The sequence below is a fragment of the Felis catus genome, chromosome E3, assembly GCF_018350175.1.
Source record: "Felis catus isolate Fca126 chromosome E3, F.catus_Fca126_mat1.0, whole genome shotgun sequence".
NCBI classification, from domain to species: domain Eukaryota; kingdom Metazoa; phylum Chordata; class Mammalia; order Carnivora; family Felidae; genus Felis; species Felis catus.
Genome location: NC_058383.1, coordinates 37488475 through 37500877, shown reverse-complemented (window position 1 = coordinate 37500877; position 12403 = coordinate 37488475). Strand labels below are relative to the sequence as shown.

The window sequence follows — 12403 nt, the reverse complement described above, 5'->3', positions numbered from 1 at the left end:
CGGCTTCTCTATAGTGACTAGCAGTGAAGGGGACCTCGTACAGACCTAGGCTGCTCTCATCAGGGAGTCTTTCTGGAGGCCTCCCAAAAACCTGTCTTCCTCTCCTTGGGTAGCCACCAGCACCCACTCCATTTCCTTGGGGTTCTCCGCTTCCTGAGAGGGCATGTGGGCTCCCCAGCAATCAGAAATATGCGGAAATAGATGGGGGGAAAACTAAAATACCAAAGATATGAGGAAGTTACAAAGCTGACAAAAGCTTTCATATTAGTGAGCTCTTCTCTGGTTCCTAACTCCCTCTGACGTGGTAAATGCAAGTCTCTTTGCCTCTTGCTGTCAGGAACTTTATTCCTGAAAGTTGTACTTCTCAACCAAAACCCTCCCCCACTCTTTCCCCCTAGGTTTTGGGCTCCCTGTTGGTAAGTAAAAGTGCCTGAATCCTGCTTGGTATTCTCAGTGCTTACCACAGAGCCTAGTACATACAACTAACATGTACTGAGTACTTACTATATGCCGAATACTGTATGAAGCCTTCACAAGGACTATCTCAACTCATTCCTCAGATGGTCCTTTGAGGTAGTTACCAATATGTCCCCATTTTACCGAAAGGCAACTGAGACACAGAGAGGTAAACTAAGTTGTCCAACGATACACAGCCAGTAAGTGGCAGGGCTGGGATTCAGTCCCTGGCAATCTGACTCCAGGGCCCATAATCTTTTTTTTTTTTTTTAATTTTAAAATTTAAGTTCATTTACTTATTTTGAGAGAGAGAGAGAGAGAGAGAGAGAGAAGAGAGCACATGAGCGAGTGCGTGCACACAAGGGAGGTAGGGGCAGAAAGGAGAGACAGAATCCCAAGAAGGCTCTGTACCATCAGCGCAGAGCCCAATGCAGAGCTTGAACTCATGAACCGTGAGATCATAACCTGAGACAAGACTGAGAGTCAGACGTTTAACCAACTGCACCACCCAGGCACCCCTCTTTTTTTTTTTTTTTAGAAGTTTATTTAAGCAAACTCTACACCCAATGTGTGGTTCGAACTCACGACCCAGAGATCAAGTGCCACATGCAGGGCACCCCCAAGGCCCATATTCTTAATCACTATGCTGAAAATATTTAAGTATCGATTGAATATATTCAATGAACTCGTTTCTCCACTTCTCACTTCATGACAAGCTTTGCCTTCTCTAAAAGGCCTCACTGCTAGCTTCCCTAGCCCAAACTCTCAACTTCTCCTTATATTTTACAATAGCCTTGTAACTTTTTCACTACACCAGTGGTTTTTAAACCTTTTTGAATCTCAGAGCCTGTGGAGAATTTGATCAATGAAAGCTATGGCTATCTATGCAGATTAACATCCACATCCACAAAAATTTGGGTACAATGGGTAGAAGTGGCAAAGAGCACACTTCATCTTTTTTTTTTTTTAATTTTTTTAATGTTTATTTATTTTTGAGACAGAGAGAGACAGAGCATGAACAGGGGAGGGGCCGAAAGAGGGAGACACAGAATCCGAAATGGGCTCCAGGCTCTGAGCTGTCAGCACAGATCCCGACGCGGGGCTCGAACCCACAGACCGCGAGATCATGACCTGAGCGATGTCGGACGCTTAACCGACTGAGCCACCCAGGCGCCCCAGAGCACACTTCATCTTAAACGCATCAGTGAATCCTCAGGTTTCCTTCTTATTGTTTGGGGTGGTGGTCGGGGGTGTGTAAGCTGAAACTCCTTAGTAACGCTTACTGGGCCAGATTCCAGCCTCATCTCCAGTCACACACCCTAAATTTAGGGTTTAGGCAAACAGGGCAATCACTTTCACACCTCTGAGACATCTGCTTTTGAAGTGTCTGCTGCTTGGAATACTTCTCCCCTCCACCTCTATCTGACGCACTTTTCATCAAAGTCCAACTGGAATGTTACCTCTCAGATGTCTTCCCTTACACTCTAGTCTCCGCAACTTGTTCCAGAAACCCCTCACTTCCGTGTCTCTAACACGGTTTATATCTACAACAGCACTGATCACGTTATGTCAGTTGCTAAGGAGCCGGTCTCTCTCGATTCAGAGTTTGCTCCCCCGGAGCAGGGATGGCATGTCATTCACCGTTGTATCCCCAGTACTCTACAACGTGCGTGAAACACAGTAGGTGCTCACCACGTTTATTAAATTCGTTTGTGCGGGGCTCGGCTCTCCCTTGGCGACTGGCAAGTTCATCACAGGTTTGCAGGAGCCTTAACACGCTCAGGACAGAACCGAGTGATCAAAGTCAGCCCCGAGGAGAATCAGCTAGAGAGAAAGTGAGCTTGAGGCTACGCTTTGGAAGTAGGGCAGAGGCCCCCACGAGCTAACGCTGACACAAAGTGAGCAACACTCACGCAACACTTACAGCATCAGGTCAGGGGGAAAAAGACCGCGCACTGCATGCTGGGACTGCGCGACTGACGGCTGCATTGCACGCCGGGATATGTAGTCCGGGCCTTCGCGGGGATCCTGAGACCAGTTATACCCGAACACACTCAACCACGTCTCTACATAGATAAGGTACAATATTGGCCATCCATCACAGAATGACGAGGTCCTTCACGGCACGCATACCTAGTTGCACTCCTCAGAGGAAGCCTCATTTCGGTGTTGGCCGCCAGAAAAATCGCATTGGGTGCTGCTGCGCATGCGCAACGATTGCGCTTGTGCGTGTGCGCACGCGCGGGCCCCGCCTCCGGAAGCGCCATCGCAGCGCCGGCGAGCTGTCTTCGCGACACCGCCTTGAGCCGGGTGGCGCAGGCGCAGTGTCCCTGGGCCAAGATGGCGGCGCGGTGCCCCATGCGCTGGTTGCTGGCGGCTGTGGGGTCCCCGCGGCTGCCGGCTACAGCGGGGAGAGGAGCCCGGCCGCCCAGGGGGGACGTGGTGGGGGCTTCACTGGGCCACAAGCTGAACGTCACTGCATTCTCGCCTTCCCTGAGAGCTCGAGGCTCCGGGGCGCTGCTGACATTGAGAACTGGTGTCAGCTTCAAAGGTGAGGGCAGGCTTCAGCGCCCGAGTAGGGGCTCTAAGGCCCAGAAGGGACTGACTCGATTCGGCTACGGGGGTAGCGGGGTGGACGGTATCTTCTGACCTGTATGCAGAATTGGTTGGAGAGACCGGCGAACAGGAGGCAGAGAGGCCCAGATGGCTACCGAGAAATGGTAAACCAGGGAGAGTTGCATGGAGCCCTCGGCGGCAGTAGTGAAATGTTCCGTAGGCCTACAGTCTTCTCTTCTTTATCAACATTTCTAGAAGCCTCTTTCCAGCCTGCCACTGCTCCCTTACCCTATTCCGATCCCGTCTCCTCCTTTCACCTTATAGCCGGAAAGGAGGAGGTAACGGCCATTCGGTGAGCACCTGTTATGGTGCTAGGTACTTTGTGCCCCATCTCACTTGGTGGTAACAACCCTGCAAGAATGGAGTCGTCATCCCCATTTTAAAGAACGAGAAACTGAGGTTCTAGCAAGAAGAATTGACCCGCCCAAGGTCATAAAGCTAAAAGAGTAGAGTTGTCCTTTAATAGCTTACGCTCTTTCCGTCACGTGGTTTTAATTGAAGGATACACTTAGTAGTCTTTTATAAGTTCTTAAATTGGCAACTGTAATAAAAATACAAACTAACATTTATCGAGCGCTTTTCTGTGTACCCGGCATGGGTCATTTCCATGTGATAGATGCTATTACATTTTATAGACAAAGAAGCTTAAGTCTAGATATTAAACGACTTGTAGAAAGTGACAAAGTGAAAAGATGGTAGAGCCCTCATTCAAAACCAGCTTTCTTAATTGATGGAGGCGATACAGAAGTGATATGTATTAAGCCTTTAGGTGCTTGTCTGTGATGGTTCTTCTGCTCTGTGTTGGATGACTTCTGTTAGGAGGAAGGAGGAAACACTGAATAACCAACCATGTGTCTGAATTGTCTTATTGGTTGTGTTCCCTACAATTTGTGCAAGTGATATTTATCTATATATTTACAAAGGTAATTAATTAACAGGCCCTGACAAGATAACCCACACAAGATAAATTGCCTGTTGGGGTGCAATTTTGTAATGCTTGTGTAATAAGGGAGTCATTAAAGCATCAGTAATCGTTATTCTTTTGTAAAGTGAACAAACTCACCTCTACCAGTGTGTGTGTGTGTGTGTGGGGGGGGGACCTGGGTGAGTTATTTAATCTTTTTGAACCCCTGTTTCCTTAACTGTGAAAATTTGTTCATTGACTCAGGTATTTATCGAGAGTCTGCCATATGCTGGCCACTATTCTAGTTACTGGGGATACAGCAGAGAACAGAGAGATTGGATGAGGTTTTGGTCAAGTGATCCCATTTTTTAATTCTGCTCTTGCCACCAATATTTCCTCACGGATAGAGCAGTAGTCTGTTCAGGTTTCTTCAGGGTTATTCGGAGCGATGTCATGTTGTATTTCTCAGTATGAGCAAAAGTGGTAAGTTTCAAGTTTTGCTAACTTTTTCTAATGTCAGTGTTGTTTTAAATAGAATTTGGCTGCATCTTTTTGTTCATTTATTCCTTAGGTAATTATTAAGCTATTTCTGTTCATAGTACATTTGTACAAGTTTGGGGAGCATTTTTGTTGATTGTGTATATATGAGAGAGATAGGCAGACACCGAGTACTGAGCCTTTGGGGGACCCTTACTAAGGAACCGCAATCAGCACATAGCCCAGAATGGGCATGTTTTGTATCACATGATGAATATTTTTGAGAGATGACATCCTTCAAGACACACTCTTGTTATTACATCTAAAGTCATCAACTCAGCTCCCAAACATGGGTCTTTGATCTTCTCTCAAATCTAGTAATACAATTAGAGGGCATAAAACAACACTTTAATTACAACTTTTCTCCCAGGGCAGAAAAAAATGTAGTTATTTGACTCTGGGTTAGTCATTCTTGGAGTGACTTGGAGGCTGATCCTATTCTGGGTTCTAAAAAGGGCAAGACATTGTTCTTGGGGGAAAGTTTGTCCATTAAATGGACTTTAATTATTTTTTTTAATTTTTTAAATGTTTATTTATTTTTGAAGGAGAGAGAGACAGAGTGTGAGTGGGGTAGGGGCAGAGAGGGAGGGAGACACAGAATCCGAAGCAGGCTCCAGTCTCCAAGCTGTCAGCACAGAGCCCGACGCGGGGCTCGAACTCACAAACCGCGAGATCGTGACCTGAGCCGAAGTCGGCTGTTCAACCGACTGAGCCACCCAGGCGCCCCAAATGAACTTTAATTATTGTTAACCATTGGTGCTTTTTGGATAATGTCAAAAGTCATCAAATTTGTAATAGTTAAATGTGATGTGTCTTTATTTGCATGCAGTTTTTGCACGTTACGTTGTTACATCCCAGTGTTTCTTGAGTCCAAGGTCTCTGCTCACGTTCTTGGAGCTGCCACTACCAGTCTCTTCCTGGATTGGAAGGAGCCTGGGGGTGGTGGGGGCTGACAGGACCAGGGCAGCCCCTCACTCCTGAGTGAAGAGGGACTGAGTATAGGAGCACTAGGCCGCTAGCTCTGTTTCTCTCAAATCTGACCAAAGAAAGACCTCTGTGGTCGCCTAACTCCCACTGATTCCACGCTGTCTGCTCCTTGTGTTCTGGGGGGTCTAGGGTGCGGGACAGGAAACAGTATGGGGATACTGAAGGTCGAGATTGACTTGCTGCTTCTGATTTCTCATCATTCTGACTCTTTCCTACTCGTCCTCCTGTCTGGTTACCTTGGCCCCTTTCCTGGATATCCCTCAACACTCCTGGTTGTGTTTTGTGCTCAGATTAATTTTAAGTAGTCTCCCAGTCCTCCAGTTGTGGGTTGTTTTTGAGAGCTCTTTCTCATGCAAAGGCGTTCCCTTCCCTGTTTAACACTTGCAGTGACTCCCTGTTGCCCTCAGGATAAAACCTTGACTCCTTAGGATAGCTCAAAGGCCCTTTGCCATATTCCTAGGCCTCATTAATCAGCATCATTATCTCTAACCACATCTCTACTTGTATAAAATGTATACAAGTTACATCATGCAGTTATTAGGTGCATGTGAACTTTCATGTGAACCAAAGATGATCTATGACTTAGCAGCCAAATGAGGCACTTTTGAAAATATAAGGGGAATCTGTTGCAAATGACATAAGGACTACAGGTGTAATTCTGGGCAGATTCAAACCTTTCCTTAGCCTAGCTAATTTCTACAGTTTAACAGCAGCTGCCTTAAAAGGCCTTTCCTGAACTTTTTCAGTTGGGTTGTCAGTGCTTCTCAACTGGGGATGATTTTCCCCTGCAAAGGACATTTGGCAATATCTGGAGACATTGAGTTGCTCTCTTGTGACAGGGGTAGAGGGGCAGTAGAGTGTACTACTTATAAGTTGTTGGTGCTGCTGAACATCCTTTGACATATAAGTAGTTTAGTTTGCCAGGGATGCCATAAGAGAGAACCACATTTATCCTCACATTTCTAGAGACTAGAAGTCCAAGATCAATGTTTTGGCAGAGTTGTTACACATCCTACCTCCAGGGGCACCTGGCTGGCTCAGTCAGAAGAGCATGAGACTCTTGATCTCAGGATTGTGAGTTCTAGCCCCACGTTGGGTGTAGAGATTACTTAAATAAATGAAAACTTAAAATTAGGATCCTACCTCGAAATAACAGTCACATTCTGAGGCACTGGGGATTAGAGCCTCAATGTATGAATTAAGAGACATAGCCCATAACAATAGGAAAGCCCCTTCACCAAGAGGAATCCAATACCATCCTCAACATTGTGAGGTTGAGAAACCCTGGTTAGGTGACCCTATGTGTGTTCTCACTGTGCATGTCCTTGTGTACTGTTTCTTTGTACACTGTCTCCCACGCTCCCATGTGGACTGTAAGCTCCTTGAGGGCGCTGGCTTTGGTCTTGTCTTCACATTGTATCCTCCCTGCCACTACAGTATTAATATATTGAATAATGTAAGCTCTAGGAAGGCGGTGTCTGAATGGTCTGCTGCCTATTCCCAGCACAGAACTACAGTGCCTGGCAAGTAGTACATGTTCAGTGAGTGTTTACTGAATGAATGAATGAATGGTGCATCCAGAACCTTCTCTGTAGGCTGAAGTTCGTCTTAGAAACCTGGAGCTGTCGTGATCTTCATGCTCTTTCTTACTTGGCTCCCTTCCACTCCCAGCCCCGTGTCTTCAGTTGTCACGGAATTGGTTGGAGGTTAGGCAGGGCTCAAGTTGTGGGGCAGCTCCCCCTGCTTCACTTGGTGACAGACCAGTCCAAGTTAGTTCTCTGCTCTGTGCACAGAGGGCAGTTGAGTGGATGTGTCCGCCAGTGGACGTTCCTCCTACTGCTGATGCCAGAGGCATGAAGGGGGGCAGGGCATGTGGCTCTCTGCCTTGGGCCTTGACCCCAGTTAGCTGTTAGTTAGTTTCAGGCATAGGGCCTTTTAACCCCGTGTGTCTATTTAGGTGTATTTCTTTTTTTTTTTTTTTTTTTAGGAGAGGGGCAGCACTTTTATCAGATTCTCTTAGATCTGTGTCCTTAAACACTGAGAACCATTTTTCTTCTTTCTTTCTTTCTTTCTTTCTTTCTTTCTTTCTTTCTTTTCTTTTCTTTTCTTTTCTTTTCTTTTCTTTTCTTTTCTTTTCTTTTCTTTTCTTTTCTTTTCTTTTCTTTTCTTTTCTTTTCTTTTCTTTCAGAGAGAGAGTGCGAGTGGGGAAGAGGGGCAGAGGGAGAAAGAGAATCCCAAGCCAGCTCTACACTCATCACAGAGCCGATGTAGAGCTTGATCCCATGACTCTGGGATGATGACCCCAGCCAAAATAAAGAGTCAGCCTCTCAGGGTGTCTCAGTCAGTTAAGCGTCCGACTTCGGCTCAGGTCATGATCTCGTGGTTCGTGAGTTCGAGCCCCACATCAGGTTCTGTGCTGACAGCTCAGACCTGGATCCTGCTTCAGATTCTTTGTCTCCCTCTGTCTGTCCCTCCCCCATTCACACTCTGTCTCTCTTTCTCAAAAATAAATAAACGTTAAAAAAAAATAGGGCACCTGGGTGGCTCAGGGGGTAAGCATCCAACTTCGGCTCAGGTCATGATCTTGTGGTTCGCGGGTCGAGCCCCATGTCTGGCTCTGTGCTGACAGCTCAGCTCAGAGCTTTGTCTCATGCTCTGTCTCAAAAATAAATAAACGTTGAAAGAAAAAAAAATTTTTTTTAATTAAAAAAAAAAGTCGGCTGCTCAACCGACTGAGCCACCCAGCACCCTGAGTGCCGTTTCTTTAGTTCTTTGGTTCTCACATTGAGCATGTGGCAGAATTGTCACCTGGAGGGCTTATTAAACACAGCCTGCTGGACCACACCTCCAGAGTCTCTGATTCAGGTCAGGGATGGGGCCCGAAAATGGATAGTTCCAACAAGCTGATGATGCTGCTGGTCCAGGGACCACACTCTGAGAACCACCCCAGAACCACATCCCCAAGGTTGTATGGTGGAGGCAAAGAACCTGGAGAATTGTTAAGCATTAAGGAAGACAGCATATGAAGGTACGTGGCACATGGCAGGTGCTCAGGTAGTGTGACAGTGGGGCTAGGTCCCTTTCTAGTCATCCCCCCCGGTGTAGCCCCCATCCGGGGTGCAGACATGAGGGTACGACCTCATTGTGTCGTGATCCAGCAGAATTAGCCCTGCCCAGTACTCTTCATTTTATGTTCATTGTACACAGTGGCCTTGGCCATCTTTGAAGTGCAGTGAGTTTGGTCTCCAACAGGCTTGGGGGGAAAGCTGACCCTAAGCTGTGACCTCTGTTCCTTCACAGGTGTAACCTGGCTGGGTGTTTACTCACAGCTTCCTTTTGTTGAGCACATTCCCAGAATGATTGTCTTTCCTTTTTTTTTCTTTTTTAGGAGTAAAAAGTTACCCTTTTGTTCGTACTGCATCCTTCCACACGAGCTCCCCTTTGGCCAAAGAGGATTATTACCAGATACTAGGAGTGCCCCGAAATGCCAGCCAGAAGGAGATCAAGAAAGCGTATTACCAGGTCTGTATGGAAGCCAGATTTTAGGAACAAGACTGTAGAAGGGATGCTGTCAGTCTAGTCTGCTCACCAGTGCAGCGTGTATGCCCATACGTGTAGGTGACATGTGGCTCACAGTGTAGAATGAGGTGATGGGCTTTGCTGGACTGTCCCTCAGGTGCATAGTGTCCCGCTGGTTAACACTTCAGAAAAAGAGGCAGAACCCAAAATTTTTAAAAATCTTTAAAAATCTTTTTCCAAAGCTGTTTTCGTATTTAAAATTACTCTGTGCCTTGTAACTTGTATGAAAATTCACTACAAGATTCTTGATTTTTTTTTTTAATTTTGTTTTCCTTTGTGTGTGGGGGCGGGGGAGGACAGCAAAAACTTTGAACCTAATATTTGTGAACTGATACTGATCAAGACCAGACCTAACAGCCATGGCTTGGATAGCTAATCCCTTCCCTTATGTTTTTTCAAAGCGTACAATTCACTGGTTTTTAATGTATTCATAGAGGCTTTACAACCATCCCCACAATCAGTACATTTTCAACTGCTTAAAAAACCCCATACCATCAGCATTCACTCCCCAGTTTCCTCTTTCCTCTGCCTTTGCAATTACTAACCTGTTTTCTGTTTCTGTGGATTTGCCTGTTCTGGGCATTTCATAGAAGTGAAGCCGTACATCGTGTGAACTTTTGTGATGGCCTCTTTCACTCTGGAAAGAAGCTTCATCAACGCTGTGGCATGTATCGGTTCTTCATTCCTTTCAGTGGTTGAGTAATGAGTGGATAGGCTACATTTTTATTTATCCATTTGGACATTTGGATCGTTTCCACTTTTTTTTTTTTGGCTGTTATGAGTAGTGCTGCTGTGAACCCCAGGTATAGGTTTTGAGTAGACTTATGTTGTAATGGAATGAGCAAAGGCACGGGGTTAGGAAACAGAGACCCTGGCTTGGGAACAGTGAATATCATGTCTCTCCTCTTTGAACTGGAAGGTAAGGTACCTGACGTAAGGGTGGGAGAGCAGTGAAAAGATGGAGGCCGGGACCACAAGGGAACACGTGAGTCCCTCTGCAAGCACTAGAAACTTAATTTAAAAAAAAAAATTTTTTTTTAACGTTTATTTATTTTTGAGACAGAGAGAGCATGAACAGGGGAGGGTCAGAGAGAGGGAGACACAGAATCCGAAACAGGCTCCAGGCTCTGAGCTGTCAGCACAGAGCCCGACGCGGGGCTTGAACCCACAAACTGCGAGATCGTGACCTGAGCTGAAGTTGGACACTTAGTTGACTGAGCCACCCAGGCGCCCCTAGAAACTTAATTAAAAAAAAATTTTTTTTTCAACGTTTATTTATTTTTGGGACAGAGAGAGACAGAGCATGAACGGGGGAGGGGCAGAGAGAGAGGGAGACACAGAATCGGAAACAGGCTCCAGGCTCTGAGCCGTCAGCCCAGAGCCTGACGCGGGGCTCGAACTCACGGACCGCGAGATCGTGACCTGGCTGAAGTTGGACGCTTAACCGACTGCACCACCCAGGCGCCCCTAGAAACTTAATTTAAGAGAGTAGGGAGCCATTCAAGTTTTTAGGTGTGGAAGTAAAAAGATGAGGTAAAACTGTGCAATTTAAAACGACATTTTTAAAGTAGTCTTTACAACGCAATTTCTGGGGTCAGGACTTGATGAAAGCTTTGTGTGTATTGCGTCATTTCATCCTCATGGCAGAGGCTTGGAGAGGTTGTGACCTACGCCCAAGGCCCCGTAAGTCACTATGTGTCACACATGAGACTAAAATACTGCAAAAAGGCCTCTCTTTTCCTTAAGCTAATCTCATGAGTACACCATTGTTTCTTGCCGTGGCTTTTGGGACCAGCCTTTGTGGCCCACCGTGATGTCCTGGCTGTGCCCTGAGACCCTGATCCGGGGCTTAGCACGCAGCCTCTGGTGTGCTCCCACGAGCTGCTGTGAGGACCAGCGTCTCCGGAAGCAGGACTGAGCTCAGAGATGCCAGGGGAGCCGTACTCTGCCTTTCCGCTGATGGCTCTTTTCATTCTTGATGGCTGGCGCTGCCTTCCTTCTGTCGGCCTGCCTTTGGGGAGTGGGTGGATGTTTCTGGCCACCTGCCACCATCCTCATTCCTCCCGGAAACCAGAGTTGCATGGCACATGACCAGTTCTTTCTTTGCAGTTCTTTTCTTTGCAGGCTTTCTTTTGCAGGCTTGGCGTATTTCTTCTTTTGCTCCTGTGGAAGATCGAGAGCTGTTTGTCTGGCTCTTAGCATAAAGAAAGGACTCTCTGGGATCATGATATCCAGCCTCAGTTATTTGCTGGGCTGTTTTGTTGAAGAGGATTAAAGTCACCCATGTAACCAAAAGCAGGGGTGGTTAGGCTTATTCTGATGAAGAGCTTTCTAACAGTGAAGGCTGTCCATCATGATACAACCCACCTTGGGTAGAAGTGAGTTCCCCATCACAGAAAATAATCCCATCATGTTTCTCAGATGTGGGTAATGTCCTGACACCCCTCCTTTTTTTTTTTTTTTTTCTTTTCTTAATTGTGATGGATGTTTAAAAATTGTGTTAAAATATGCTCAACTCCCTTTCAAGCCATATTAATCTCATGTGATCATGTTTGTCTAAAATCCGACTGTTCCATGTTGTGGTCATTGTACTTGTGTCTCCAGCATGGGTCTTTGGGAGTCGGCCTGGCCCATACAGCCCTGTGATGTCTCCTTGTACTTTTCTGAATTTGAACTCCTTTGCATCCTCGTTTGGCATTATGAGCCATGACACCGTTTCATCTTGTCTTGGCTCAAATGCACTATTTGCATGTGACATCTCCTTTCTTTCTTTTCACCTAAGCCATGGACGTGGTATCTCGTGTGTAAGCTCTGAGGCTCTCTGCCTCAGTGCTGTATTTTCCGGTGGTCATCCTGGTGATTTGGGGTATACTGTTACTCAGTATCAGTGATTTTTTGGCTTGTCGTTGAAAATTTGAAATTCCTGCCAGATGCCCCCACCTCCTGACTACATCCTCTGCTCCCTTCTGTGTCCTAATAATGGCTGATGTCGCCGTGGGCCGTGCCCTGTGTTCATTTTAGAATATGTGGTGTCTCATCTCATCCCAGCCACAACCCTGTGGAGTAGGTACCGTTATCGTCATTTGACAGACGAGGAAGTTGTGCTTAGTGACATTCTGTCTGGGGTCTCAGGGCTACAGACAGTGGATCCGGACTCTCTGACCCGGAGGCTGTGCACTTAACTTCCTGCACCCTAACCGCAGCCAGCTGCTGGTGGCGTGGCGTCCGAGCCACATGGCTTCTCCGGTCCGCGGTTGGATTCCGTGTGCCTCCTTCCCTCACGTGAGGGACCTGTAGTGACCCAGACTTGGAAGGGGTCAGCAG

The 12403-nt window shown here is 46.6% G+C and overlaps 1 protein-coding gene across 4 annotated transcripts in view; it reads left to right on the top strand.

The window, feature by feature from the left end:
- The first annotated feature begins 2761 nt into the window (after positions 1-2761).
- DNAJA3 (DnaJ heat shock protein family (Hsp40) member A3) overlaps positions 2762-12403 on the top strand; it is a 29901-nt gene continuing 20259 nt past the window's right edge. For 2 of the 4 annotated variants that reach the window (XM_023246363.2, XR_002738824.2), the window contains exons 1-2: positions 2762-3007; positions 8889-9022. In XM_023246363.2, coding sequence (XP_023102131.2) covers positions 2797-3007; positions 8889-9022 — 345 coding nt within the window. In that variant the 5' untranslated portion in view covers positions 2762-2796. The remainder of the gene's footprint in view (positions 3008-8888; positions 9023-12403) is intronic. The other 2 variants (XM_006942386.5, XM_006942387.5) reach the window with 2 other exon arrangements.